Genomic DNA, 27,435 nt, shown 5'->3' on the forward strand with positions numbered 1-27,435 from the left:
GTCAACATGGTATCAGAGCAAGAACGTTAGTGAGAGAATCTTCTTCCGTTTCGCTGAAATCGATTGATTCATCATCCAATCTTTCGTTTTCTCTTTTGATTTCTCATTCAATCATCTTCTTCTCTTTGGGTTTTTCGTTTATCTTTCTTTTTGGAGCTCAGATCCAGCTCAATTTCACAAATTTGTTTCGCGATGAGTGCGACGTTTGATCAGATTGCTTCGCTCTTTGTTTTTCATCTTTTGCTGGCGATTGCGGTGTTTGATATTCTCGTCGTTGCTCTCGTAAGTGTTCTTCTTGCTACTTTCTCTGATTAAGAGATTGGTGTTTTCCGATTTTGTTTCTGGCATCGTGTTCTTGGATTATGGCGAATTCAGTATCCGATTCGGCCCAACAACCTGACCAATACAACAATCCTTACTTCCTACATGGCACGGATCATGCTGGTTTGATATTAGTCTCAGATAGGTTGACTACTGGTGCAGAGTTTAATTCATGGCGCAGGTCCATGCGAATGGCTCTTAATGTCAGGAACAAATTGGGTTTTATTGATGGTACGATCTCTAAACCATCCTCAGATCACCGTGATTATGGTTCTTGGAGTCGTTGCAACGATATGGTCTCCACCTGGTTGATGAATTCTGTATCCAAAAAGATAGGCCAGAGTCTTTTGTTTATTCCAACAGCATAAGGCATTTGGAAGGATATTATCACTAGGTTCAAACAAGATGATGCTCCGAGAGTTTATGAAATAGAGCAGAAGCTGAGCTCAATTCATCAAGGAGCGATGAATGTGNTACAAACATATCGCTTTTACCAGGTTTTAAGGCACCCTGCCAAGAAAGTTACGTAACTTAACTTTCTCTCATTCTGAAAATTATAAGTATTGTTAACACTATAATGTTATACTTTGTATAGTTTATATTATCTAGTATAGTTGAGATGTATTAAGTGTATTAAGTTTCCTTTTGCTTAATATACTTAGTATATAACTAAGATGTAATTCTACTGAGTTTGGTTAATTAGAAATTAGATTCTCTTTCATCTCTTTCTATAACTGTCAACATGGTATCAGAGCAAGAACGTTAGTGAGAGAATCTTCTTCCGTTTCGCTGAAATCGATTGATTCATCATCCAATCTTTCGTTTTCTCTTTTGATTTCTCATTCAATCATCTTCTTCTCTTTGGGTTTTTCGTTTATCTTTCTTTTTGGAGCTCAGATCCAGCTCAATTTCACAAATTTGTTTCGCGATGAGTGCGACGTTTGATCAGATTGCTTCGCTCTTTGTTTTTCATCTTTTGCTGGCGATTGCGGTGTTTGATATTCTCGTCGTTGCTCTCGTAAGTGTTCTTCTTGCTACTTTCTCTGATTAAGAGATTGGTGTTTTCCGATTTTGTTTCTGGCATCGTGTTCTTGGATTATGGCGAATTCAGTATCCGATTCGGCCCAACAACCTGACCAATACAACAATCCTTACTTCCTACATGGCACGGATCATGCTGGTTTGATATTAGTCTCAGATAGGTTGACTACTGGTGCAGAGTTTAATTCATGGCGCAGGTCCATGCGAATGGCTCTTAATGTCAGGAACAAATTGGGTTTTATTGATGGTACGATCTCTAAACCATCCTCAGATCACCGTGATTATGGTTCTTGGAGTCGTTGCAACGATATGGTCTCCACCTGGTTGATGAATTCTGTATCCAAAAAGATAGGCCAGAGTCTTTTGTTTATTCCAACAGCATAAGGCATTTGGAAGGATATTATCACTAGGTTCAAACAAGATGATGCTCCGAGAGTTTATGAAATAGAGCAGAAGCTGAGCTCAATTCATCAAGGAGCGATGAATGTGACTGCTTATTATACTGAATTGGTAACTCTCTGGGAGGAACTAAAGAACTATGTAGAACTACCTATTTGTACATGTGGGAAGTGTGAATGTAGTGCTGCATTGTTGTGGGAGAAACTACAACAGAGAAGTCGTGTGACTAAATTCTTGATGGGTTTGAATGACTCTTACGAAGCCACTCGTCGTCACATCTTGATGATCAAACCTATGCCATCTATTGAGAATGCTTTTCATATGGTGACTGAAGATGAGAGGCAACAGAACATCTCTAAAACTACTCGGACTGATGGTGTCGTTTTTCAAACTTCTGGTCCTCCTACCTATGATGGTCCAGCAGATAATATGGCTTATGCTGTTCAGAACACTTACCGTCCAAGGCAATCCCGTCCTCTCTGTACTCATTGTGGCATGTCAGGTCATGTAGTTCAGAAATGTTTCAAGTTACATGGATATCCTCCTGGTTACATACCTGGTTTCAAGAGCATTTCTTCTGGTTATCACTCTCAACGTATGGCTAATCCATAGAGTGTTCAACAAAACGGTCATTCTCAGTCTATTTCTTCACCACATCAGCCGAGGGCTCATGCAGTTGCGAACATCACATCTTCTTCGCCATATGTTCCTCCTCCGGCTTTAAATGTGATTAATCTAGATGTTAGCAAGATGACCTCTGACCAGATGCAAAATCTGGTCCAACAACTCTCGACGCACATGCAACTTCCAGAAAATCAAGCTCCTTCCAAGGTTTCTTCCATTTCTGAACATGGTGCTATGGCTATTCAATCTTTTCCTGGTACTATTCCTTTTCCTTCTACATCTCTTCGTTATGAAAATAAAACCCTTACTTTCCAACATCAATGCTTATCATCTCTTTATTCAAAGCTACCACATGGTTCTTGGATTATAGATTCAGGTGCTACTACACATGTTTGTTCTGATTTGGCTTTGTTTAGAGAGACTATTCCTGTTTTTGGTGTAACGGTTTCCTTACCTGATGACACTAGAGTTACGATTGCACACACAGGCACAATTCATCTCTCACATTCACTCATTTTACATGATGTTTTACATGTACCATCATTCAAGTTTAACCTCATATATGTTGGTAGTTTGCTAAGGTCTAGTAGTTGTTCTGCACATTTCTTTGCTAATTCTTGTTTCATTCAGGAGTTTTATTCAGGACTTGATGATTGGTAAAGGCATCCTACTGCATAATCTCTACATCTTGCAACTTGACTCTCCTGCACCACATACTTCGTCTTCTTTAGCGTCTTCTTTTTCGCATTTCTTTGGATTCTTGACGGTTGATGGGGATCTCTGGCATACACGCCTTGGACATCCATCTTCTGACAAGTTACAACACATTCCGGGTACTGTCTCGAAGTCTAAAAAGAATTCTTCACCTTGTCATGTTTGTCATTTAGCTAAACAAAAAAGATTGTCTTTTGAGTCACATAGTAAACTGTCTGCTTTACCATTCGATTTACTTCACTTAGATGTTTGGGGTCCATTTGCCATAGAGTCTGTAGATGGTTTCAAATACTTTCTTACTATCGTTGATGATTGTACTAGAGCAACTTGGGTTTACATGTTAAAAAATAAAAGTGATGTTCTTCCTCATTTCAAAGATTTCATACAATTAGTTCAAACTTAATATAAGTCTACTATCAAGACAATTAGAATAGACAATGCTCCAGAACTCGCCTTTACAGGTCTAGTTAATCAAAATGGCATTGTTCATCAGTTTTCTTTTGCAGACACCCCTCAACAAAACTCCATTGTTGAACGGAAACATCAACATCTCCTTAATGTTGCAAGGGCTCTTCTTTTTCAATCGAACATGCCATTAGCATATTGGAGTGATTGTATTTTGACTGCAGTATTTTTAATTAATAGAACTCCATCTACTCTTCTTCATAATGCAACCCCTTATGAACTTCTTACTAAACGAAAATCGGATTATGCTTTGCTTAGGACTTTTGGCTGTCTATGCTATGTTTCGACTTTACAAAAGGATCGTCATAAATTTAGTCCTCGTGCTGATAGATGTGTTTTCTTAGTGTATGCAACTGGCTATAAGGGTTATAAGCTTTTGCATCTTGATACAAATTGTATTTCGATTTCAGCAATGTCATTTTTCATGAAAGTATTTTTCCTTTTCATGATATCTCTGTTTCTTCTCCACCAACGATTTTCAACCGTAGTGTTTTGCCTCTCCCTGTTCATCTTCCTGATGATGTGATGCATTCATTGTCTATTCCTCCTGCATCTTCACCTCATGCATCATTCACTCATCCATCTGCATCCCATACACCATCTAGTGTCGAACAAAATCCCACAGAGACGGTTACATCAGACACAGGTTTTGTTTCTTTACCCAAGGCTCGACCAAAACAGACTACTAGAGTACCAGGCCATTTGTCTGATTATCATTGTGCTCTTGCTCGTCTATCCCCACCTATTCCACTTCCACAAACACAAAAGACACCCTATCCTCTATCATCTGTTTTATCTTATACCTCCCTAAAACACCCATATCAGTCCATTGTTCTTTCTTTCTCACTCGAAACAGAACCAACTTCCTTTCAACAAGCTATCCAATGTAAGAAATGGACGAAGGTGTAGAATTACATCTTAGTTATATACTAAGTATATTAAGCAAAAGGAAACTTAATACACTTAATACATCTCAACTATACTATATAATATAAGAAAGAACTAATGTTATATCTTCGTGTTACGTGTGAAGACACATATTCGTCCATTGTTCTGTTTTATCAAAACTTTGATGATCAGAGAAGTCATGCCTATCGTGTTACGTGTGAAGACACATATTCAACGACAGATTCACAATCGATGGGTTGAATTTATGTGAATGTGACAAAGTTAAATATTACGTAATAGCACTAGAGGCCTTACTTAGAAAACAAAAAATACACGCAAGAGGCATCATCTCTTTAATTTAAATTAGGTTCATCGATTTTGATTTCTCGTGTGCCTACTCACTTAAAGAAACAATCAAACCCAACAACAGTTTCATATTGACATTTGGTCGAGTCAACTCAGCTGCATGACCAAATGAAATATGAAATTAGCACGTATAAATTCATGACAAGTTGAGAAAATATAATTAACAGGCCAAGTTCTGAATTCTGATCATAAAGTATTCGTTTAATTAAGGACCATGAGTAACGTCACAATGTTGGCCATTGCCTCTACACCTTCAAGTTTCTTCATGAACTAATGTTATCATGTCTCTATGTTTCGTTGACCACTTCGAAAGCGGTAGTGAGTGAAAATCTAACATTTTCTTTTATTAACATTTTCCGTATAACTTTCTATAATTTATTCTTCTAGCCGATATATATATATATATATATATATACTTTTCATTATTTATTATTATAGAAATCTATTTTTATATGAGTTGCTCATTTTTATTTCATCAGTTAAATAAATATTAATTTTATATTGTGATGTTTCTTTCTACGGAATCTTAGTTGGTGAACCACATACGTTTAGCCGTGGCTCAGGGAGGGCTTCACCATCGATAGGTTTAAATATGTACGTAAAAAATTTGAAACGTTTTCTCAATAACGTTCGAAAACATAAATATTTCTTCCACTTTTCAACACCGATTTAGATTAACATAATCTGAGTTGGGTCGAGGCTACTTTAAAATTAACCAAACAAAAAAATTACGTTAACATTTGTGCGACCCAACTCTCCGACTCGTGCATTTGAAATATCATTGAAACCATCACATATAGAATCACTAGAAAGTAGCCCACGCGATGCGTGGGTTATGTATGCATTATTAATTTGAAATAATGAATGAAGTTTCTATTCAATTGTATATAAAATGTACACGTAATTGTTACTATATGTATTGAAAATTAATTTTTATAATATTACTGTTTAACTACAATATTTTAATATATATTTGTTATATGATGCTTCATAAAAAAGTCATTTTAAGATAGAGGAACAATTTAAAGTACACTTGTTGAATATATTTAAACAATATGTTGCTATAAAAATAGGACCATTGTTTAAGTAACCGCAAAATCAATTTAATTTGATTTTCGTTAAGTAATTAAGATAAATTATATTTATTTACACTTTTGTTTTTTTTTTTGAGAAAAACTGATAAGTAGTCTAAAAAAAATTGTAATACCTTACTATATAATTACTTTGATAGATAATTTAATGTTGTTCTATATATTAATTTTACTTTTATCATCTAAAAGTAATACTTAACAACAAATAATTTTAAACGAAATACCTTCTCTTGTAATCTATTTTCAATAATATCCTTATATATATATATATATACAAAATAACTAAATTCTAAACATACTAAACATTATAATACAAAATAACTAAATTCCATTTATCATTGATTTTTTTTTGTCAACATATAATCGACAATGCCCGATTCATAGCCAGTCCCTACTAAGCGGGATAACGTGATATAGTGGAATCGAACTCCGGTGGGATCGGTCGCAGAGGTGGTGCTATAACCACTTGACTAAAAAAACTTCCCATCATTGAAAATTTTTAAAATTATGTGGGACTACATTAAATGGTTATATTAGACAATGCTCCCTCTCTTCCTGGTTAATCCATATTTTAGGATTTTCAAACATAATAAAAAACATATTAAAAACTGACTTTACTTGCATTATTTTTTTGTGATTAATGAATTTCAACCAAGAATATTAAGTTCTTTTTTTTTAAGTTTACAATTTGTTATTAATTACTTATTAAAAATATATAAAAAAACCTAAAAATTGCTTTTTTGTGCAACATTTGTTTTTCTCCAGAAAATGGATTAATAAGGAATGGATAGAGTAGATTTTAGTGAGGAAAATATTTTGTGACTATTATAATATACGTATTATTTTGTGGCCTTTAAACATAATATAAATTTGTGGTCTAAGGTTGTTTAGTCTGCTTGTCCTCTGGAACTGGCAGACTAATCCTCAGTAAAGACGTTTAACTAATCCTCAGGAAAGTTAAAATAATGGCTACATATATAAAAACGAAGAGTAAATTTTTATTAAAAAGTAAATAAAGGAATTCAGATTAAAATTTGGTTAATCATATTTTTTTAAGAATCTACCTTCTTGTATCTTGAGAAGACGTTAGCTGAGCCTTTAATATCCATTGATTCCATTCCATGACTTATATATAATAGAGTTCTGCTAGCTTCACTAAGCTATNTTATAATACAAAATAACTAAATTCCATTTATCATTGATTTTTTTTTGTCAACATATAATCGACAATGCCCGATTCATAGCCAGTCCCTACTAAGCGGGATAACGTGATATAGTGGAATCGAACTCCGGTGGGATCGGTCGCAGAGGTGGTGCTATAACCACTTGACTAAAAAAACTTCCCATCATTGAAAATTTTTAAAATTATGTGGGACTACATTAAATGGTTATATTAGACAATGCTCCCTCTCTTCCTGGTTAATCCATATTTTAGGATTTTCAAACATAATAAAAAACATATTAAAAACTGACTTTACTTGCATTATTTTTTTGTGATTAATGAATTTCAACCAAGAATATTAAGTTCTTTTTTTTTAAGTTTACAATTTGTTATTAATTACTTATTAAAAATATATAAAAAAACCTAAAAATTGCTTTTTTGTGCAACATTTGTTTTTCTCCAGAAAATGGATTAATAAGGAATGGATAGAGTAGATTTTAGTGAGGAAAATATTTTGTGACTATTATAATATACGTATTATTTTGTGGCCTTTAAACATAATATAAATTTGTGGTCTAAGGTTGTTTAGTCTGCTTGTCCTCTGGAACTGGCAGACTAATCCTCAGTAAAGACGTTTAACTAATCCTCAGGAAAGTTAAAATAATGGCTACATATATAAAAACGAAGAGTAAATTTTTATTAAAAAGTAAATAAAGGAATTCAGATTAAAATTTGGTTAATCATATTTTTTTAAGAATCTACCTTCTTGTATCTTGAGAAGACGTTAGCTGAGCCTTTAATATCCATTGATTCCATTCCATGACTTATATATAATAGAGTTCTGCTAGCTTCACTAAGCTATAAATCTACAAAAATAAAAATAAGAAATAACATATCAAATTGTAATTTGATCGTTAACAAATTTGGTTAAGAAAATGGGAAACAAAATTATTTTACAAAATGTACCTTGTCAATGCATCTATGTAACTATTCTACCACAAATAAAATGCATCTACGTAACTATAAAAGTTGGAAAATACTTGGCCATGTTTTTCACTCTTCTTCTCATCTGTGAAACACAGAACACATGAAATATATATATATATATATATATATTGGTTAATTATAAGGACCCTTGCTAGACATCAAACCTCTGTTTGGATCATCAAGGATTGGAGAAGGGTACCATCATAATCAAGAAACATGACGATCTTTTTTCCTCTTGCAGCGTTTATGATATATGTCATAACATGTCTAGAATTTGAGAGTAAATTTGAGTCTAAGTATTTAAGTAAATGTCTACCTATGGCTATATATACGTACGCTATTTGAATCTTAGCTTCAAAATATTTTATTAACGTACAGTTACAAATTTGGGAATTATGGAATTTGATGTCATAACTTTTGTAACATAAAAAAAAAACTTTTGTAACATAAATATTTGCAAACGAAATCTTTTCATTAGACTAAATACAGTTCAATGCATGGTTCTTGAAATTATAACTCTCTTTAATGCATGGTAAAAGCAATTTGTAACCCACTACTTGATATTAAATATAAAATTTTAATATATTTTCCATATAAGAAATAATCAAACTTAAAGATTTAATTAATACTATTTTAAATATCTCACTTACAATTTTCTAATGAAATAAATAGATAGAAAATAAAGAAAGTCAACATATATGAAAATCTTCTTTTATTTGTATGAGCTGAATAATTTGATTGCCTACTCAATTAATGAAAGAAAATATTATATGATTCTAAAACGTGTAAAAATTAAAGTTAATAAAATTACATAAAAGCTTGATAATAATAATGTATTTAAACTATTTCATTTCTCATCCAAGATATTGTTTTATTATGATATTTTCTTTTATTATAAAATAGTGTATATTTTTTTTTCACTTTAAAGGATGAAAGACAAATTAAATAAAATGTAAGAAAAATGTGTAAAGTAAATGTATCAAATATTAGTTATTTATTACTAAATGTTATAGAATATTATATTTTGTATCATATATATAATATGAGATTTTATTATAAAATAAAATAATTTTGTTTGACAAAAGAACTTGATATATAAAAGTACTGTCAATTGTACCAACATTAAAAAGAGAAATATGATTATTTGGAATTAGAAATAATATAAATTTGTTTTAAAATAATAAAATGGAAATAAAGGTTGACAAGTGTCAATAAAAGAGAATGTCAAATGTCGCAATGTGAGCAAAAGTTAAAAAAACCTTCTAATATTATATAAGATGTAAAGTTCTATTCTAATATATACTATGAGATATCTATTAGCAAGATTTCACCAGTTCAGTCCAAGATGATCATCGAAGCTTCCCCAGCGTCTCACAGCATTGAAACTCGGATTCAGATTCAAAAAATGTCTAAGAAAGAGGAAGATGAAGAGTTAGATCAAGAGATAGGCTTTACCAATTTACAGCCCAACAACACACCAAATACACGAAGGCCCAATGTCTATTTACAAAAGCTCAACAAGGAAATCAAGCCATCATCTTCTCAACGGTTATCTCCACCTGTGCAAAGAAACAAAACCAGAGTTAAGACATAGCTGGCATGTACAGAGCCAATCACTCTAAAGAATAGTTTTGGGTGTCTAAAAGATTCGGTCACATGAGTTGTAAGGATCCAAAAACCCTAGAGATGTATTGACTATATAAAGGCAAGACAGTGTAAGAACCCTAAGTAAATTGGAAATAAAGTAAGAAATGTTTTCCACCTAAAGAGCCGCTGAGCTCACTCTTTCATGGTATCAGAGCACATGGATCAAGCTCTTCAAATTTACTCTCCTCCTACTCTTCACATCTCCAACTGTGTTACCGTCCAGCTGACAGAGAGAAATTATCTTCTCTGGAAGACACAGTTCGAGTCGTTTCTATCTGGTCAGAACCTTCTAGGGTTTGTCAATGGAGCGTTCATACAACCTTCTCCCTCAATCTCTGTTCCTCAAATAGATGGCAGAGTGAATCAAGTTCCAAACCCGGACTTCTTGGCTTGGCACAGATCTGACCAAGTTGTGAGAGCTTGACTTCTGGGATCTCTCTCTGAAGATATTCTATGAGATGTTGTCGACACCAACACAGCAAGAGATCTTTGGACTGCTTTAGCACAACACTTCAACAAGGTATCAACTTCTCGTCTTTTTGAAATGCAACATAAGCTTCAAACCATTGAGAAGTTAGAAAAGCCAATGGAAGAATATCTTAGGGAGATAAAGAGGGTGTGCGAACAACTTGCCTCTATAGGTAGTCCTGTTAGTGAACAAATGAAAATATTTGCTGCTCTGAAAAGTCTGGGAAGAGAATATGAACATATTAAAACCTCAGTAGAAGGCTCCATGGATACCCAGCCTACTTTGACGTTTGAAGTTGTAATCCCACGGTTAACGAGCTACTCTGACCGTCTTACTAGTTATAATAGCAGTGGCAATTCTGAGGTCTCACCTCATCTCGCCTTCAACACCTTCAGAACAGATTCCTCTGGTTACTATCACACCAACAATCGAGGAAGAGGAGCTCGTGGTGGTAACCGTGCAGAGGCTCTTTCTCCACACGTGGAAGGGGGTTTCACCAACAAATATCACCAGTTCAAGGTAATACATTCACGTACAATGGGGAAAACAAGGTGATATGTCAAATCTGTGGGAAACCAGGTCACCCAGCTACCAAGTGTTGGTATCGGTTTGATAATAGCTATCAGTATGAAGGCATCCCGAAGGCTTTGGCTCCTCTCAGGATCACTGATGTGACTGACCATAACGAAAGAAAGCGAGTGGGTATCAGACTCATGAGCAACCACTCATGTGACAAATTCTCTACATCACCTGCAACATTCACAAGTATATGAAGGTAGTGAGCAAATAATGGTGGGTGATGGAAGCTTTCTACCAATAACACATACTGGATCTACTAGTCTTCCCTCAATCTCTGGTAATTTACCTCTTAATGATGTTTTGGTTTGCCCTGATATTGCTAAACCTTTACTTTATGTGTCTAAGCTTACCACAGATTATCCTTGTGGATTTCAATTCGACTGTGATGATGTACGTATCTATGATAAGGAAACAAGGAGGTTGTTAACAAAGGGAAGGCACAATAAGGGGTTGTATACACTGGGGAACTTACATGGAGGTACCTCTCACCAAGTAAACTTCTCAACAAGGCAGCAAACCGCAAGTGAAGCCGTGTGGCACAAGAGATTGGGACACCTTCACTTGCAAGTTCTCCAGCAATTATCTGCAACTAAGTCTATTGTTATCAATAATAAAAATGTCAAGTGGTTTTGTGAAGCGTGTCAACTTGGGAAGAGTAGTAAATTACCTTTTTCTGCTTTGACTTTTTTAGCATCTAAACCCTTGGAAAGGATACATTGTGATCTGTGGGGTCCTTCACCAACAATGTCATTTCAAGGTTTCAAATATTATGTGATTTTCATTGATAATTATTCAAGATACTGGTGGTTTTACCCTCTCAAGCTTAAGTCAGACTTCATAACTGTCTTCTACGGATTTCAAGCACTAGTAGAGAATCAATACAAAGAAATGATAGGTACCTTTCAGTGTGATGGTGCGGTGAGTTTATGAGTACGCAGTTCAAAAGTCATTTTTAGAAGCATGGAATCCAGCAACTTATCTCCTGTCCATACACACCACAACAAAACGGATTAGCAAAAAGAAATCACAGGCACATCGTTTAATTTGGACTCTCTATGATGTTTCAAGGAAAAGTACCTCAAAAATATTGGGTTGAGGCATTTTTCACTGCAAATTTCCTGATTAATCTTCTTCCCACGACTGCTTTGGCCAAGCAGTGTAGCCCTTATGAAGCGCTGACAGGGCAAAGACCAAGCTACACAGCTCTCAGAGTCTTCGGATGTGCATGCTATCCAACACTCAGAGACTACACATCGTCCAAGTTTGATACACTCAGAGACTACAAATGCTTACTTCCTTCCACTTGACGAGTGTATATCAGCAGACATGTCATATTTAATGAAGATTCCTTCCCATTCTCTGAATATTTCAAAGGAGACAAGCGACAGTGTTCTCCTCTCATGAGTGTGTGGCATTAAAGCTTTCCTGAAAGAATAACTGGAAACACATCAGATTCACAAAACACTGCAGAGGAAGTACCTATACCTTTGTCCTCCCTACAAGAATTTCCCCCTCTTCCTTCTCTGAGAGTCTCACAAACTCCTGGAAATACACTTTCCAGAGTGTCCACTAAGAGAGAAGAGACAAGTTTTGAGTGTACGGCAGACTCTGACTCTGTTCGTATAGGCAACAGCTTGTCTTTTTCTCCTTCCAGGACAGATACTCACGAAGTAGTTACAGACTCCTCTTCTTCAAACTCGGAATCCCCCTCACCATCTACTACACCTGCACCAGCTTTACAAGAAAATAATTCATGTCAAACGCTTGTGTCTTCTCTAAGCTCACAAGCAACAGCAAAAACCGTGACCAGTACCTCTACACCGACTATTGCCGCTGTGAATAACACTCCTATCTCCATCTCACCTGTGGCGGTTGCAGAAACTGAAGACCTCACGACGTCTGCATCCTCTTCACCCGTCGATTTTGTTCCGTCATTCTCACCTACTGTTATCCAGACAGAAGCAGCACCAAAGAGTACAGTTAAATCAACTCATAAAATGGTGACTAGACTAAAAGATGGTATAAGAAAACCAAACCCAAGGTATGTTTTGCTTACTCACAAAGTAGACATTCCTGAACCCAAAACTGTCACCGAAGCTCTAAAGCACCCAGGCTGGAATGGTGCTATGAATGAAGAATATGGGAACTGCAAGGCTGCGAACAACTGGTCCTTGACCCCTCCTACTCCAGACATGCATGTTCTAGGCAGTAAATGGGTGTTCAGAACAAAATTAAATTCAGATGGCACTCTTCAAAAGCTTAAGGCAAGATTAGTGGCCCAAGGGTACGACCAAGAAGAAGGAATAGACTACATGGAAACTTACAGTCCAGTAGTCAGAACTGCTACTGTTCGATCTGTGCTTCACTTTGCCACAGTCATGCGCTGGGACATTAAACAGATGGATGTGCAGAACGCTTTTCTGCATGGAGACCTTACAGAAACGGTCTACATGAAACAACCTACAGGTTTTGTTGATCCTTCTAAGCCAGAACATGTGTGCCTGTTACACAAGTCGATATACGATCTTAAACAATCCCCAAGAGCATGGTTTGATAAATTTAGTACTTACCTGTTCGAGTTTGGCTTTACTTGCTGCATTCCTGATCCATCATTGTTTGTCTACATGAAAGGAAATGCTATCATTTTGTTGCTTCTCTATGTCGACGACATGTTAATCACAGGAAATAGCTCTGAAGCATTAACTTCTCTTTTGACAGCACTCAACTCTCAATTCCATATGAAAGATCTCGGTCAAATGCAATACTTTCTAGGAATTCAAGCACAGTTCCATCCGGCTGGTCTGTTCCTCTCTCAACAAAAATACGCAGAAGATCTCCTTGTCACTGCTGGCATGAGCGAATGTGCTTTGGTTGCCACACCATTACCCGAACAACTGGAGAAAACAAGAGAAAAGCATAAGGAGCTGTTTACAAGTCCAACATATTTCAGAAGTTTGGCCGGTAAATTACAATATCCAACTCTTACGAGACCAGACATTCAGTTTACAGTGAATTATGTTTGCCAGAAGATGCATGCTCCAACTCTTGCGGATTTCTATCTTCTTAAGAGAATCCTCCGCTACATCAAAGGTACAGTCACAATGGGGATTAACTTCAGCAATGCTTCTACCAGTATAATCCACCAGAGCTCTACTGCGATAACCTCTCCGCCATATACATGTCTGCAAATCCAGCGTTTCACAAAACGACTACGCATTTTCTGAACCACTATCACTATGTGCGGGAAAAAGTAGCCCTTGGAACACTAACAGTGAAACACATACCTGGATTTCTCCAAATTGCCGATATCTTTACCAAATCTCTCCCGTTTGGTCGCTTCAACTTCTTGCGATCCAAACTCGGTGTGGTCCTCCCTCCCACACTGAGTTTCGGGGGCGTGTTAGCAAGATCTCACCAGTTCAGTCCAAGATGATCATCGAAGCTTCCCCTGCGTCTCACAGCAATGAAACTCGGATACAGATTCAAAAAATGTCGAAGAAAGAGGAAGATGGAAAGCGAGATCAAAAGATAAGCTTTAACAGTTTGCAGCCCAATAACACACCAAATACACGAAGGCCCAATGTCTATTTACAAAAGCCAAACAAGGAAACCAAGCTTTCATCTTCTCAATGGTTATCTCCACCTGTGCAAAGAAACAAAACCAGAGTTAAGACAGAGCTGGCATGTACGGAGCCAATCACTCTAAGGAATAGTTTTGGGTGTCTAGAAGATTCGGACACATGAGTTGTAAGGATCCAAAAAACCCTAGAGATGTATTGAATATATAAAGGCAAAACAGTGTAAGAACCCTAAGTAAGTTGGAAATAAAGTAAGAAATGTTTTCCACCTAAAGAGCCACTGAGCTCACTCTTTCATGGTATCAGAGCACATGGATCAAGCTCTTCAAATTTACTCTCCTCCTACTCTTCACATCTCCAACTGTGTTACCGTCCAGCTGACAGAGAGAAATGATCTTCTCTGGAAGACACAGTTCGAGTCGTTTCTCTGGAAGAAATTATATAAAAATTATTGTTATATTTTTTAAAAAAGTTATTTTGTTTGAGATATCATTTATTGTTGATATTGCAATTTTTCTGTAAATCTATATATATATATATATATATATATATATCTTTTCGAATACTAATTATTTTAGAATATTATAATATTTTAATTTATTTGATGTATATTACAGTTTTGTATTATTTTTTGTTGTATTTGCATCATTATTTTTGTGAAATATTTTGAACTAGTAATTATAATATTGTAATTGTGACCAAATAAAATTTATTAATTTATCAACCACATAAATTTAGTTTTACCAATCCATCAGTGTGGAAAACTAAACCACACATTTTTTCATACATTGAGTAAAATATCTTCGTTTATAAAAATTCAAATCATAACATATGAAGAAAACATTTTACATATTTATTAAACATAAGTATTACATGATAATTCAAAACAATTTGTAAATAAAATAAAAGAAAGATGATTAAAGAATCATAAATTTTTTTTAACAAAATCTTTGAAATCTAGTTATTAAAAATAATCATATTGTCTACTTGAATATAAAATCTTAGTTTTTGAAATTCTGATTAGTTTATATTTTTTAAAAAATTATTAGTATTTTTTTCCATAACTAGTTAGAGAGGAAAATTAATTTTTTTTCTTCTGAAAACTAATAATTATTTAAAAACAATGGCATGACAATGTAATTTTTTTTTACATTTTATAAAATTAGTTTCATATTTGTATTTCTCAATTAATATAGTAGGATTTGGTTGACAAAAAAAAAAATCATGTAAAGTTGGAAAAAAAAATTTTAGTTCAAATTTGAAGTGCATCCTTTGAATTTAGTTATTTACTTATTTATTTATTTATTTTTGTGATACTTGAGTGAACACGTTTATTTTTTTACCATTTCAAACTTCCAGTTCAGATAGTGTTGTATTTTTGGATCTTTAAGTGGATAATGGCACTATCTCTTTCGGCTTTAACACTTCCTGGCCATTGCTTCTGGCACAAGCCCCTTCAAGATTGTAACTGTAAGAGTAGAGTTTTATAATCTCTCTCTCCTAACTCCTCTTCAAGTAGTATTTTGGGTTTTTTAGAAAAAAAATTCGTTTAGTTACCTATTAATTAATTGTTTTTAGAAATGTATACTCTTCAAGTAGTATTTTTGGGTTTTTTTAAGAAAAAACTAATGATCTAAAAAATGAATTAATGTTTATAGAAATATATCTTTACAACAGTGAAGATAGTATATAAATTAATAAAGATATATGTCCTTTTTAAAAATGTAATAATTCCTATATTAGTAAAAGAGAAGTATAAGCTCTCTCTTTTTCTTTCTTTTCTCAAGGGTAGGAAGAAAAAATAATTCCTTATTCTTATTTTTTTAGTGTTCTAATGTTATCATTTTTAGAAAAATTAATCGATAATTAGATGATAACTATCAATTTCATAAGGATATAAGAATAGAACTATGAATTCAGGGACATATAGGTTAAATCATTTATTGAAAGATATCTCAGACCAAAATAAAGTTTGGGCTCTATATAGTACAATGTCATAATTTTCATGGTATAAGACGTTTTTCCTTATTCTTCTTTTATTTTTACCAAACTCATAATAATACTCAAATTATAAATATTTTTAATTTCTTCTTTTATTCTATCAATACTCATTATAATAACCCATCTTTCATTGAGGAATATGTATATTATATCTCTAACAATTGCTAACGGTTAAGTACGTGACGTAGTGCGGACTATCTCAGAAGAGGATTGGGAATTACTTATGTGTCAAGCCTTGAATCCAGTAATTGTTATGTTTATGAACCAGTTGTGCATCCCATACACACAATAATGCGACATAATTGACCTGTTGGCCTCGGAGGTTTCGATAGGTTTGAGTTATACTTCCTTGACACTACTGTAGACAAATTTCGCAGGGCTCTAGCCTCTAGATAACCAGCTTTCCGACCTACTATGTCTTTAAACATAAAATGGGTAATATGCCCGGGGTTAGATCTTATGGAGTGTTAAGGGAAGTTGTCAATGCATATTTGGGAGATTGAGAGTTATTGAGACATGTCCCTTTATTTGTATATCTTTTTTTGGGAATAATGTGAAAACTTCTAAACTTTCAAAATACCCAAAAAACTCCAACTTTACCTCAATTTTCATTTGAAAAAATCAACAAAAATATGGGTCAAATAGAGCAAAAAAAAAATAATAGAATATCTTCTTATGTCTTCATATATTGCTTCTTCTATAACGATTTTCTAGGGGTTATTTACAAATAAAAAGTTATATATTAGTAGGGAGAAATCCTAAGGTGGAAGCCCTTTGGTGCAAAAACTCTTGGAAATACCATTAATTCATCCCCTCCTACTTCCTCCCATCTGCCATTATATTTAATTCGTAAGAAAGAGTTAGAATATAGCACAAACTTTTCAAATAAAACCACAATAGCTTTAAACAAAACAAAAGTAGATGATCATCAAGAACACACCTGTATCTCGTAACAAAGTAATGGAGGAAGCTCGAGATCTCAACAATCCCTAGTTCCTTACCAGGACAAAGCCTTGTTCCACCGCCAAACACAAAGCATGAGTTTTGTGACTCCAAGCTCTTCTTCTGCATTCAAAAAAATCAATATAACCCTCATTTTCAATCAAACGTTTTCAGACAAAGAAAAAACATAGGAAACGAGAACCACACTCTAGTCCTCGTATTTTAAATTTAGTGTTGTTTAAAACATTTCACAGTTATGTAAAAGAATATTCACATTTTTTTTACACTTCACTAATATAAGATCATTGTAAATACTGAATTGATAATCATATAAAACGAAATTAAAACAAAACTAAAACTCTAAAACGATATGTTTTATATTAAATTTTTTACATACAAAACATACCATCCATCTCCATGGATTAAAGATCAATGGGTCTTCATAAAGATTTGCATCGTAGTTAATTTCCCTCGTGTAAACATAAATTCTCCATCCTTTTGGAATTAAATAACCTGCAATTATTAAAGATTCATGATCAGATATACTAAAATCAATAAAAGAACACACACAAAAAAATGGTTTTTATATTCTGTCAAAATTATTTGAAGTGAAATTCACAAAGATGGCTCACACTAAAGAGGATGCTTTCATAGCTGGATTTGGTTGGTATTCATAATACACTCTAAATCATTGATATACTTAAGGTCCACCACATGCTCACATTATTTCTCTCCCTTTTTCATAAATATAAAAACTATAAATTTATATTAAACCCGACAAAGCAATTGTAGTTAAAAAATACATATAAATATATATAGAGGTACCGTTGATTTCCAAGTCACGAGTAGTTTTCCTTAGGACCCCATTAACGATCGTTGCCAATCTTGATGTCTCAAAGATAACCTGTAATAAATAATTAGTAATGATTAATTAAACGCTAACATGTAATGCTTAGTTATTGTTAGTATAACATTAATGTTAGATACTAACAGCTCGAGTGAACTTCATTGACTTCACATCCTCCAGACCGAGTGGTTCGTTTGGTCGTTTTCTTTCCCTTATAGCCAAATGCTCTGTCTGCAATTCCATCACAATCGGAATTCAAATAATTGAACTATAGAATAGTAACAACCGGTTATGTTCTTTACTTAGGGACATACTCTGAGTTCTTGAAGAGCTTTAGGGTGATCATGAAGGTACTTAAGAGCCATCATAGAAGTCGTAGATACAGTTTCGTAACCCGAATACAAAATAGTGACGACTTGGTCTCTTATCTCTTCATCGGTTAACAGGTATCGGTTATCTTCCTTCTTCATCAAGTAACCTAACATGTCTGTGAATGTTTCTCCAGAATCTCTACGTTCTTGCATCAGCTCTCTTAGCAACCTATCAATGTTCTTTCTTGCCTGAAAAGAAACCGAAAAAAGTTCAGTTTCTGTTATTTTTCTCATCTAAATTTTCTTAGCAAGGTCAAGATCGAGAATTTTACTTGGATTCCGCAACGATAATTCGTGCCGGGAAGATCGATCGGAACTGATAAAGTACCAACAACAAGCTTGAAGAACGCTGTTTTGAATTCTTCAACGAATGGTTTTCTTAAATTCTCAGCGATTTGGGTCAGTGAAGATAAAAATGCCATCTGCAAGAAACCCACCCAAAATAAAGAAATTATAAAAACACAAAAGAAACATAAAAAATTAATAAAAGTTCTGACAAATATTCCCAGATATAATCGAAGACAAACATTCTCAATAATTTACTATTGCACCCATCCATATAACATTATCAGTTTGTTTATCAGTCTTTATCAAAAAACTTCTAACCATATGGGCTCTACAGAGGATTAAATTGATAAACTCTAAAATTTATTATTACTTTCTAACCTTCTGTTATAAGGCATAAACTGATAACGGAAGAAACAGAGAAGGTAAAAATAGTAAAAACAGTGAGAGAAAGATAAAAATACATACATGTTTGGTCTTATCTTGGATATCAATATCCTCAAGTTCATTCCACTGACCAAGATAGCTTCTCATGAAGTGATCGACTTTAGGCAAGATGTGATCCCTCATCATGGTCGAGCTTATAAGAGAGAGAAGCGAGCCTCTCATAAGCCGGTGGCTCGAACCATGAACCGCAGCCATGTTGCAAGTCCCGAGTATATCAAGCATAGATTGTGGGTAACCAGGAACCAAACCTTTTGATTCGTTCTTTAAAATGTATCTGTTCACTTCTGAGTCCATCGAGATTAATGTTGGACAACCAAGAAGATGAGATTTGAAGAAACTCCCATATCTGTTGATTCCAAGTTAGTTATAAGAAGAGAAACAAAATCTTGATTTGGTTATTTGAATGTTTTTTTTTACCGGAGTCTTTGGTTTCTCATGAAGTTGGGGCCTTGTTTGAGGAACTCGGTGGTTTCCCCAAAAATTGGCCATCCCATGGTTCCAGGAGGAAGACCATTCTTGGTATATCGCATCTGATTCCATCGGAGAAGAGCAGAGCAGAGCGAGACGAGGATAACAAGTAGACCCATCATCACCATCACAGTTCCCATCTCACTCTATTTTCTTGTTTCTTTCTATGTTCTGTACTCTGTTTTGAAACAGACCACAGAGAGATAGAGGTGAGAAAGAGAGAGATGGTTATGGAATGTGGTTGAGACTAGGAGGGTGTGTTTGCAAGTGTTTATATAGAAGGCTAAGTCAAGTATGCAGCATGTTTAGAGAGATAGAGAGAAGACAGATATTTTTGAGATAGAGAGAAGACTTACCATAGGAAAAATAATAAAGAATCACACCAAACTGTGTATATTTTTCTTATTCTATGAGTTCTGACAGTATTTGGGAAAAGATTACATATTTGTTACTTTTATTGTTTCCTAGCATGAAAATAAACATGATTGTGACCTTTAGAGTTATTTCGAAGCATAATATAATCTATTTTGGAATTTTGATTATGGAGGTCCTTTAGAATTTGTTTCAAGTTTGGTATATAAGAAAAAAAAAATTTAATAAATGGATATCTAAGAATACTGTTTAATTATGATAATGTATTTTCCCACGATAAATTATAAACCGTGTAAAAAACATTTGTGGTCTTTTTAATATTTTCTAGGTTGTGGTTTCTTTAGTATATAAACGAAATGAAAATGGTATCTTGTATAATCTCTATATACTTATTTGCAATGTTGTTAAAGTTTAACCTTACTATCATGTGGCGTATTACAAAATAATAAAACAATATTTTCAAAATTATATAATAAAATTATTTAATATATTCTATTTATTGTTTCAGAAATTTTACAAAATAATAACAAACTATTTAGAATAATTATAAAACTTAATTTTATTTATAAAATTAAGATTAAATATTTGCATCCATGAATCGTTTATAATGACATATATATTTTAAAGCTATGATACAATATTACTTATATTTTACAAATATAAAATGTTTTATCTAATTTATTAAATAGTTTTTGTACTATATATCTACGCAATGACATCTTATTAAAAAACAAAAAAAAACACAAATGTTAGATTTTATTTAAGATAGTATTAGATTTTATTAAATGTATACAACTAAAAAAATCAAAAAAATCAAATCGAGATTTATAAACACGACCGCTTCAATACGTGTTTTGTTTTCTTTTATGGATTTTACCAAATTTATATAATTCACGGATTTTAACATTTTATCATGTACCAGGTTGAAATCAGAGTATGAAACTAAATAACTTAAATTTAAAAGATTATAAAATATATAGAGTAAATCAAATAAATTTTCTACTATTATTTTCTAGATAACAAATTACAATAAAGTTTATACAAATATTTTTTTGTGTTGTACAACACGACTAACTATCTAGTATCGTTTCTAATAATATTTTTTCTATACTGATTATAAACAATATAGAAAACAAACTTTAAATAACAAATGTGTGTATATGTTTTTTTCTTCTTGTAATTTGTTTAGACTAAGAACAATTGTGAACCTTGACATAGCTTTCCGGCTCAGAACATATTTTAGCTGTGAAGAAAAAAAATTGGATTTCTGTTGTAACATTGGCTAATTGGTATGTAAATTAGTATAAAAAAGTGCTAAGTGAACTTATAATAAGTGGTGAAGATAGCGAAATATGAACTTTGCTTCTGGTGAATTAAATATTTACTTTTTATTAATTGAAACAATCGGATATGTTGTTTTTAAAAAAAAACAATATATAATTAAGCGTTCCATACTAATTAACTAAACCAACCAAACCATAAATCATCATTAGCCAACAACAACTAATAAGCACATCAGAAACATACTAACAATATAAAACCAACATATCATCAATAGAATAACATTCCTAACCATTCTATTCAACAACCTAGCATGACTCTATCCAAGGTTTCAACATCAATAACATAACCCTAATATAATAACTGAGACCCTAGATCATCATCCTCCTCATTGCCATGATTCCACGCCACATACATGCACCACAAATTAACACAAATTGAGATGCATGAGTATTTTCATAAACACTCAGTGAGGCAATCAACCCATCTATTGGACTATACACACAAGCAACTGAGGTTCCAATGTTAAGCAACACAAACAAACACATCAAACAAGGAAAAACAAGTGTCGGTTAAAGCTGGTGTCGACCATCACTGACTGCTAGTGTCGACCGACACTGCCTCTTAGTGTCAATTGACACTCCTCCTTGGTGTTGACCGACACCTATCTGGTGTTGACCGACACTTATCTGGTGTCGATCGACACCGACTCCGCAGACACAATATGCTCGAAGCCGAACGTCGAAATTCCATTTCTAACCATCTCCAATCCGTCCCAAACTCATCCAAAAGCTTCAGGAACCTATAGAAACCATAACACAACCAACTTAAGCAAGAAAACACCACAAACAACATAGAACAAGCAAAATAAAAGAGATCTCAGGCTTAGATCAGCCATGGTCATGCACTCACCTCTTTTGAAGAAAGTTCTGGCCAAACAACGCCGAATCCAACCCCTAGAAGGCATCTCCTTCGTTCCTAGCACAAGATCTTCACTCCACAACAACATATCTCCCAAACCAGCCAAGAATCTCCAATCTCCCAAGAACACTCCCTCTTCTCTCTTTTCTCTCTAAAACGACAATAAGCAGCTTCTGCCAAACCCTCAAGTCCATTCCCACTTAAATACTCTGATTTAGGGCTTCCTAAACCGAGCCAATTCCAATTTCGATGATTTAAAACAAACCGGTCAAACCAAAAATTATTGATGTCGATCGACACTCCCTGGTGTCAATCGACACCCACCCCCAAATCACATTATTTGGTTCGCGAATGTTACAATTCTCCCCCACCAACAAGGATTCGTCTTCAAATCCCGCAACACCATCCATCCACCAAGGACCTCTGTGCAACCGTAAACACGGCTCGCACATCCTCCGACCTGAAACAACCCGTCCCATGGACCCCACTAGTCTAACTGCTAGCTGCCCCAATGGATCGTCCGCAGACCCCACTAGCCTCACTACTAGCCATCCCAACGGACCCCAAGCTGGCCCTGCAGGGCATCGATCCTAACCCATCACTGTGGACATCCTAATTCACCAATAGGTTATTGGTGCGCTAGGCGTTACTCGAACCTTGGTCCTCACACTTTATCAACCTTCCCACAGGACAAGTTGCCACCAATTGACAGGTGTTGAACTGGCGGGCTTGTTGACATAGCTATTGGAGCGATTGCCACGAGTGGTACCATTAGGGGATCCACCCGCTGGGACTCCCGCACCCGGAAACCTAGCATCACCGGCCACTCTGGCACCGACGCCGCCCACATCGACTCCCTTAGTGCCTATGGTTCTGATGTGTGTAGAATTTCACTCCAAATATTTTACCATAAAAGACTACACAACGACTGAAAGTGCACAATTAATCAGTGTAGTATTTTTGGATCGATCCCATAGAGAGTAATAGCAAACACAAATAGAATTAAAAGAGAAAGAACTATGGCTAAGACTAAAGAAGAGATTGAGGTTTTGGTTTTCCTAATAACTATTTCAAATAAATAAAAACGGTTTAAAACTATAAGACTAAGGCGTTGGGCGTTTTGGGAGTCATCTAAGGGTCTTCATGGTTCTAAGCAATATTAAGTGTAAGATCTAACAAGTAAATACTAATTTTCGGTCTAGGTTCTTAACTACGAAACACTAATGAACTAACAAGCTACTATCATAGAATGAAAGTCTAAAGTCTTCATACTCCGTTACTCAACTTTCGCAGGCAACGACGCATGTCAACCAGCTAGAAAAACAAGTTCGATACATTCACCAAACTCCGCAACTCAACTTACGCAGGTTACGACGCGAGGTTTCGATATAACACTAGTTCGGAGAAATAGGATAACGCGGTTAGCGCTCCCGTTATCTAGATCAGCACTTGGTGATCAATCCAAGAACATGCATTAAGATAAAGATGTCCCAAAAGAACTCTAATATAGACCGAAAATAAGATCTAACAACCTAATTGAAGCGAACCTATGAATTCCCTCTTGAATCACCCCATAAAACCCAACAAAGTAAACTACTCGCTCATGATGTAAAGAAACGACATGATATTATAAAGTATAGTATCAAAAACAAATCAAATAACAAAAGGGGTTCAAAGGAAACTTCTCTATTTGTCACAAAAGTAACTTGATCCCAAAAGCAATGAAAGTATGAAATAAGAAGGAGTAGAAAGAGAGAGATGGTGGATCTTCAAAGGCTTCAATAGATGAACGAGAGAGGGTTCTGGTCGTCGCTACTTCTCTGGTCATCAGCTCTTTGGAGGCACAATGAAGGCACACCTCAAAACCCTAGGTGTGCATAAACAGATGATTTTGGATCCTAAGGAGTATGGAAGGATGCTGAGAAGGATTTGAGCTACCAAGTGAAGAGGATCAAGGAGATATAGCAGAGGGAACCAAGTCCGCGAGTCCACTGGACCAGACACTCGGCCGTGTGCTAGGAGGGACTCGATCGATTGGAAGAAGCAGAAGAGGAGACCACTCGACCATGTACTCGACCGAGCACCTGGTCGAGTTGACCGAGCCGCCTGGCTATTTTGTCTTCTAGCCATTTTAGGGCTTCCCCTCTCTCCTATATAAGTCACTTGTACCTCATGGCCGCCCACAAGTCAGAGAGAGTCAGAAATAATATCTAGAACCTAATATTTTACCCTTTTGGAGATTGTCTACTTTTTCCTTTCTTTTAGTTAAGATTTTTAGCCACTTTTGTACCAAAAACCAAGAATCTTTTGATACTTGCTTGTTTCATAACTTTCTAAGTATTAGGAATTTGGATTTAATTTCTTCTTCAATATTGTAGATCTATATATCATCTTTCTAGTCATGCAAGTTTCATCATTTTCTGGGTTTATGATTATGTTCATCATGTTTAGTGATTGTGAGTACTGGCTTAGGATCTTAAGGATGGATTAGGCTGGGTAAAAGTTATGGGCTTTTATATTGATCAAGCTTTATTGTTATAGATCTCTTCTAGATTAGATAAGCTCTATGCTGTTCTTACTCTGTTTTCATTGTTGTCCTGTCTCTGTTTTACATCCGCACACAACCTCGACCAACCACTCGATCGAGCATCCGATCGAGTGTCTGCTCGAGCTCCATCCAGAGCTTTTTATTATAGTATCTTTACATTCTGCATTTCATCATCATTAGTTGCTAGATAAAAACATTCATCACATTTGTCTTAACTTAGATAAGTATCCACATCCTAAGTGCTTGCATCACATCCATTATGGATTGATATCCTTTATGCTGCAACAACATAAGGGTAATTGAAACACCTTGCATCCACCTGTTCATCCATCATCTCTACCATCATTCATCATCATCACACATACAAAATTACATGTTTCATGGGGATGAAAGCATGCATTTGGAGCTAGATTGGTTGAAGACCATAGGACAAGCTAGCAATTGGAGCAAGTCCAGAAAAGCATCCTAGATTGGCTGATCAGCATTCGGATCGACCGATCCCGAATCCGAAGCAACTTTTCCTTTTTCGTTTTAAACCGACTTTTAGGGTATTATTTTACTATTTAAGCACGAGGCTCGACCTCTAGAAAGACCAACTTTTATTCTATGCCGCTTTTGAGATTTGTAATCTTGGGAGAAGATCTCTAATCCTTTGTATCCCTTTGGAGAAGAATTTTGAACCCTATTATTTTCTCTTTGCAATTCAAACATGTTTTCTTCATATTTGATTTGCAGTTCTTTGATTTCAATGTCTGAGTAGTTTTACTGTTGTGTTTCGGGTTTTAGAAGGGGGTTTATGACTCTCTAAACTTAGGTTGTTAGATTTGGGATTGATCTTATTGTTCTTCATCTATTGTTGTTTCGAATGCTTAAGCTAGACTGATCACCTAGATCAAGATCTTAGGTTTAATTCATCTAGGCATCAAAAGTGTTGTTGAATTGCTTGAAAAGAACATAGGTGAGCAAGGTGAACCTTAGCCAACGAAAGTTGAAGTTAAGGCACCTTGTGAACAAAATCAAACTTGAACTTATTGCTTGCTAGGGTTGCTAGATTCAAACGACGGTTTAGGGTTTATTCAATTCTTAGCATAGATAACTAATGCTGCAACAGTAGGCTAGTTTTACATTCGAGATTTGAGTTCAAGAACGGTGTTTAGTGCTCTCCCAATCTACCATCTAATTTCGTGATTGTCTTCTCCAACTAATTCCCTACGCCCAATATCTTTCCTTGCTTTCAAAACTCTTATTTATTTTCTATTTTTAATCGGTTACTTGAAAAACAATATTTCTCATTGCCTTAGCTATATTTGGTCTATATATTTTCATAGTGCATCGCTTGGTCTCTGTGGATTCGACCCTGAAGTGCTACGACGACACCACCAGATCGTGGTTGAGTGCACTTTGGGTTTTAATTGACTTGTGATCAATTTGGCGCCGTTGTCGGGGACCAAAACGCTGCCTTTGAAATTTTAGATTCATGTCTAGTCTAAGGTTATTTTATTTTAGTTTACTAACTGGTTCTTGCAATCTTTCTCCTCTGTTTCAGGTGTATGCATACAAGGAGCAACAAACAAGCCGATTTGCGTATACTGATCGAGTCACAACCCGGATTCAAAAGGAATACTCGTCTCAGTCAGTTCGACCTTCAACTCGAGCCAGTGCTCAATCGAGTGTCTGCTCGAATAAGTAATCATGTTTCCAAGTTGTATGTTCCATTATGTACCCACGCAACAACAACCAAGATTCCAGGCTCAATTGTATCCCCCTCCAGGATTCCAGAACTCACAAGCCCAAGAACCTGACTTAGGAGCTACTATGCAGCAATTTTTGTTTAGACAAGTAAATGGGCAGATTGAGGACGCAAAGCAGTTTGCTGAGCTGAACCAAACATTGGATTATTATTCTAATGACCTGAATAACAAGTTTGAGAGTCTAAACTCTAAGGAACCACACGATCAAAACCCAAGGGAGTTTATTGCTAAAGGTATTCATCTCTATGAGGAAGCTGTGACTGAGGACAGTGACGATCAAGCTGAGGAGGATTCGTCACTAATTGAAGCCCAAAGTGAAAGTTCTACTTCTACTCAGGAGACTGATGCAGAGAAACCACTCGACCAGGTGCTCGACCACACACACGATCAATTACCTGATCGACTGACTGATCGAGTTGTTCCCGCAGAAGCTGTTAAGCCTGTCAAATACATTCCTCCTGCTCAAAAACCTCCTTTGCCATTCCCAGGACGTTTCAAGGCACAAAAGCTGAAAGAAGTTAGGGAAATAATTGAAAAGAGGGAAGTGATGGCTTTACAACAAGAGGAGATCATTGAAAAGAAGGAAGAGGAGAGAGGACCAGCTTTGGAACACTATGCTCCATATCCTCTCTATAAAGGCATGTTACTTGACATATCCAAGCAAAAGGCTCAGAATCAAGACAAGAGAGATCAAGAGGAGATTGGGACAGCTATTGTTCCAACAAAACTTGAAGATCCAAGTCCATTCAATCTACCTTGCTCCATCAGCTACCTACACTTCAACAAATGTTTGTGTGACTTGGGAGCATCTATCAGTCTAATGCCTTATTCTACAGCACAAAAGCTTGGGCATACTGAATTCAAGTCCAC

The 27,435-nt window shown here is 35.2% G+C and overlaps 2 protein-coding genes across 3 annotated transcripts; one reads left to right on the forward strand and one right to left on the reverse strand.

Moving 5' to 3' along the window:
- LOC104720600 lies at positions 10,292 to 13,977 on the forward strand. Its single transcript, XM_010438484.1, has 3 exons — positions 10,292 to 10,693; positions 11,109 to 11,143; positions 12,174 to 13,977. Exons 1-3 carry the CDS (start codon positions 10,292 to 10,294, stop codon positions 13,975 to 13,977), a joined length of 2,241 nt encoding a protein of 746 aa, XP_010436786.1.
- LOC104719559 (cytochrome P450 85A1-like) lies at positions 16,989 to 20,040 on the reverse strand. Of its 2 annotated transcripts, XM_010437503.2 has the most exons (9): positions 19,642 to 20,032; positions 19,246 to 19,570; positions 18,765 to 18,914; positions 18,436 to 18,681; positions 18,266 to 18,352; positions 18,100 to 18,178; positions 17,681 to 17,787; positions 17,273 to 17,397; positions 16,989 to 17,162 (listed from the first exon to the last, which is right to left on the reverse strand). In XM_010437503.2, the coding sequence occupies exons 1-9, from the start codon at positions 19,830 to 19,832 to the stop codon at positions 17,075 to 17,077; spliced, it is 1,398 nt and encodes a 465-aa protein (XP_010435805.1). In that variant the 5' UTR covers positions 19,833 to 20,032; the 3' UTR covers positions 16,989 to 17,074. The 2 variants fall into 2 exon arrangements, with proteins under 2 accessions (XP_010435805.1, XP_019086426.1); XM_019230881.1 differs by lacking the exon at positions 16,989 to 17,162 and having other exon boundaries at positions 17,322 to 17,389; positions 17,677 to 17,787; positions 19,642 to 20,040.

The sequence above is a fragment of the Camelina sativa genome, chromosome 10, assembly GCF_000633955.1.
Source record: "Camelina sativa cultivar DH55 chromosome 10, Cs, whole genome shotgun sequence".
NCBI lineage: Eukaryota > Viridiplantae > Streptophyta > Magnoliopsida > Brassicales > Brassicaceae > Camelina > Camelina sativa.

Excerpts from the sequence above, each read along its gene's own strand:
- LOC104719559 (XM_010437503.2), bottom strand. The coding sequence starts at position 19,832 with ATGGGAACTGTGATGGTGATGATGGGTCTACTTGTTATCCTCGTCTCG. Across the intron at positions 18,915-19,245 it reads TCCAAGATAAGACCAAACAT|ATGGCATTTTTATCTTCACT; the intron begins GTATGTATTTTT and ends GGTTTCTTGCAG. Across the intron at positions 17,163-17,272 it reads TACTTTGTTACGAGATACAG|ATGGGAGGAAGTAGGAGGGG; the intron begins GTGTGTTCTTGA and ends ATATAATGGCAG.
- LOC104720600 (XM_010438484.1), top strand. The coding sequence starts at position 10,292 with ATGGAAGAATATCTTAGGGAGATAAAGAGGGTGTGCGAACAACTTGCC. Across the intron at positions 10,694-11,108 it reads ACAAATATCACCAGTTCAAG|ATTATCCTTGTGGATTTCAA; the intron begins GTAATACATTCA and ends AGCTTACCACAG. Across the intron at positions 11,144-12,173 it reads TTCAATTCGACTGTGATGAT|CTTTCCTGAAAGAATAACTG; the intron begins GTACGTATCTAT and ends GTGGCATTAAAG.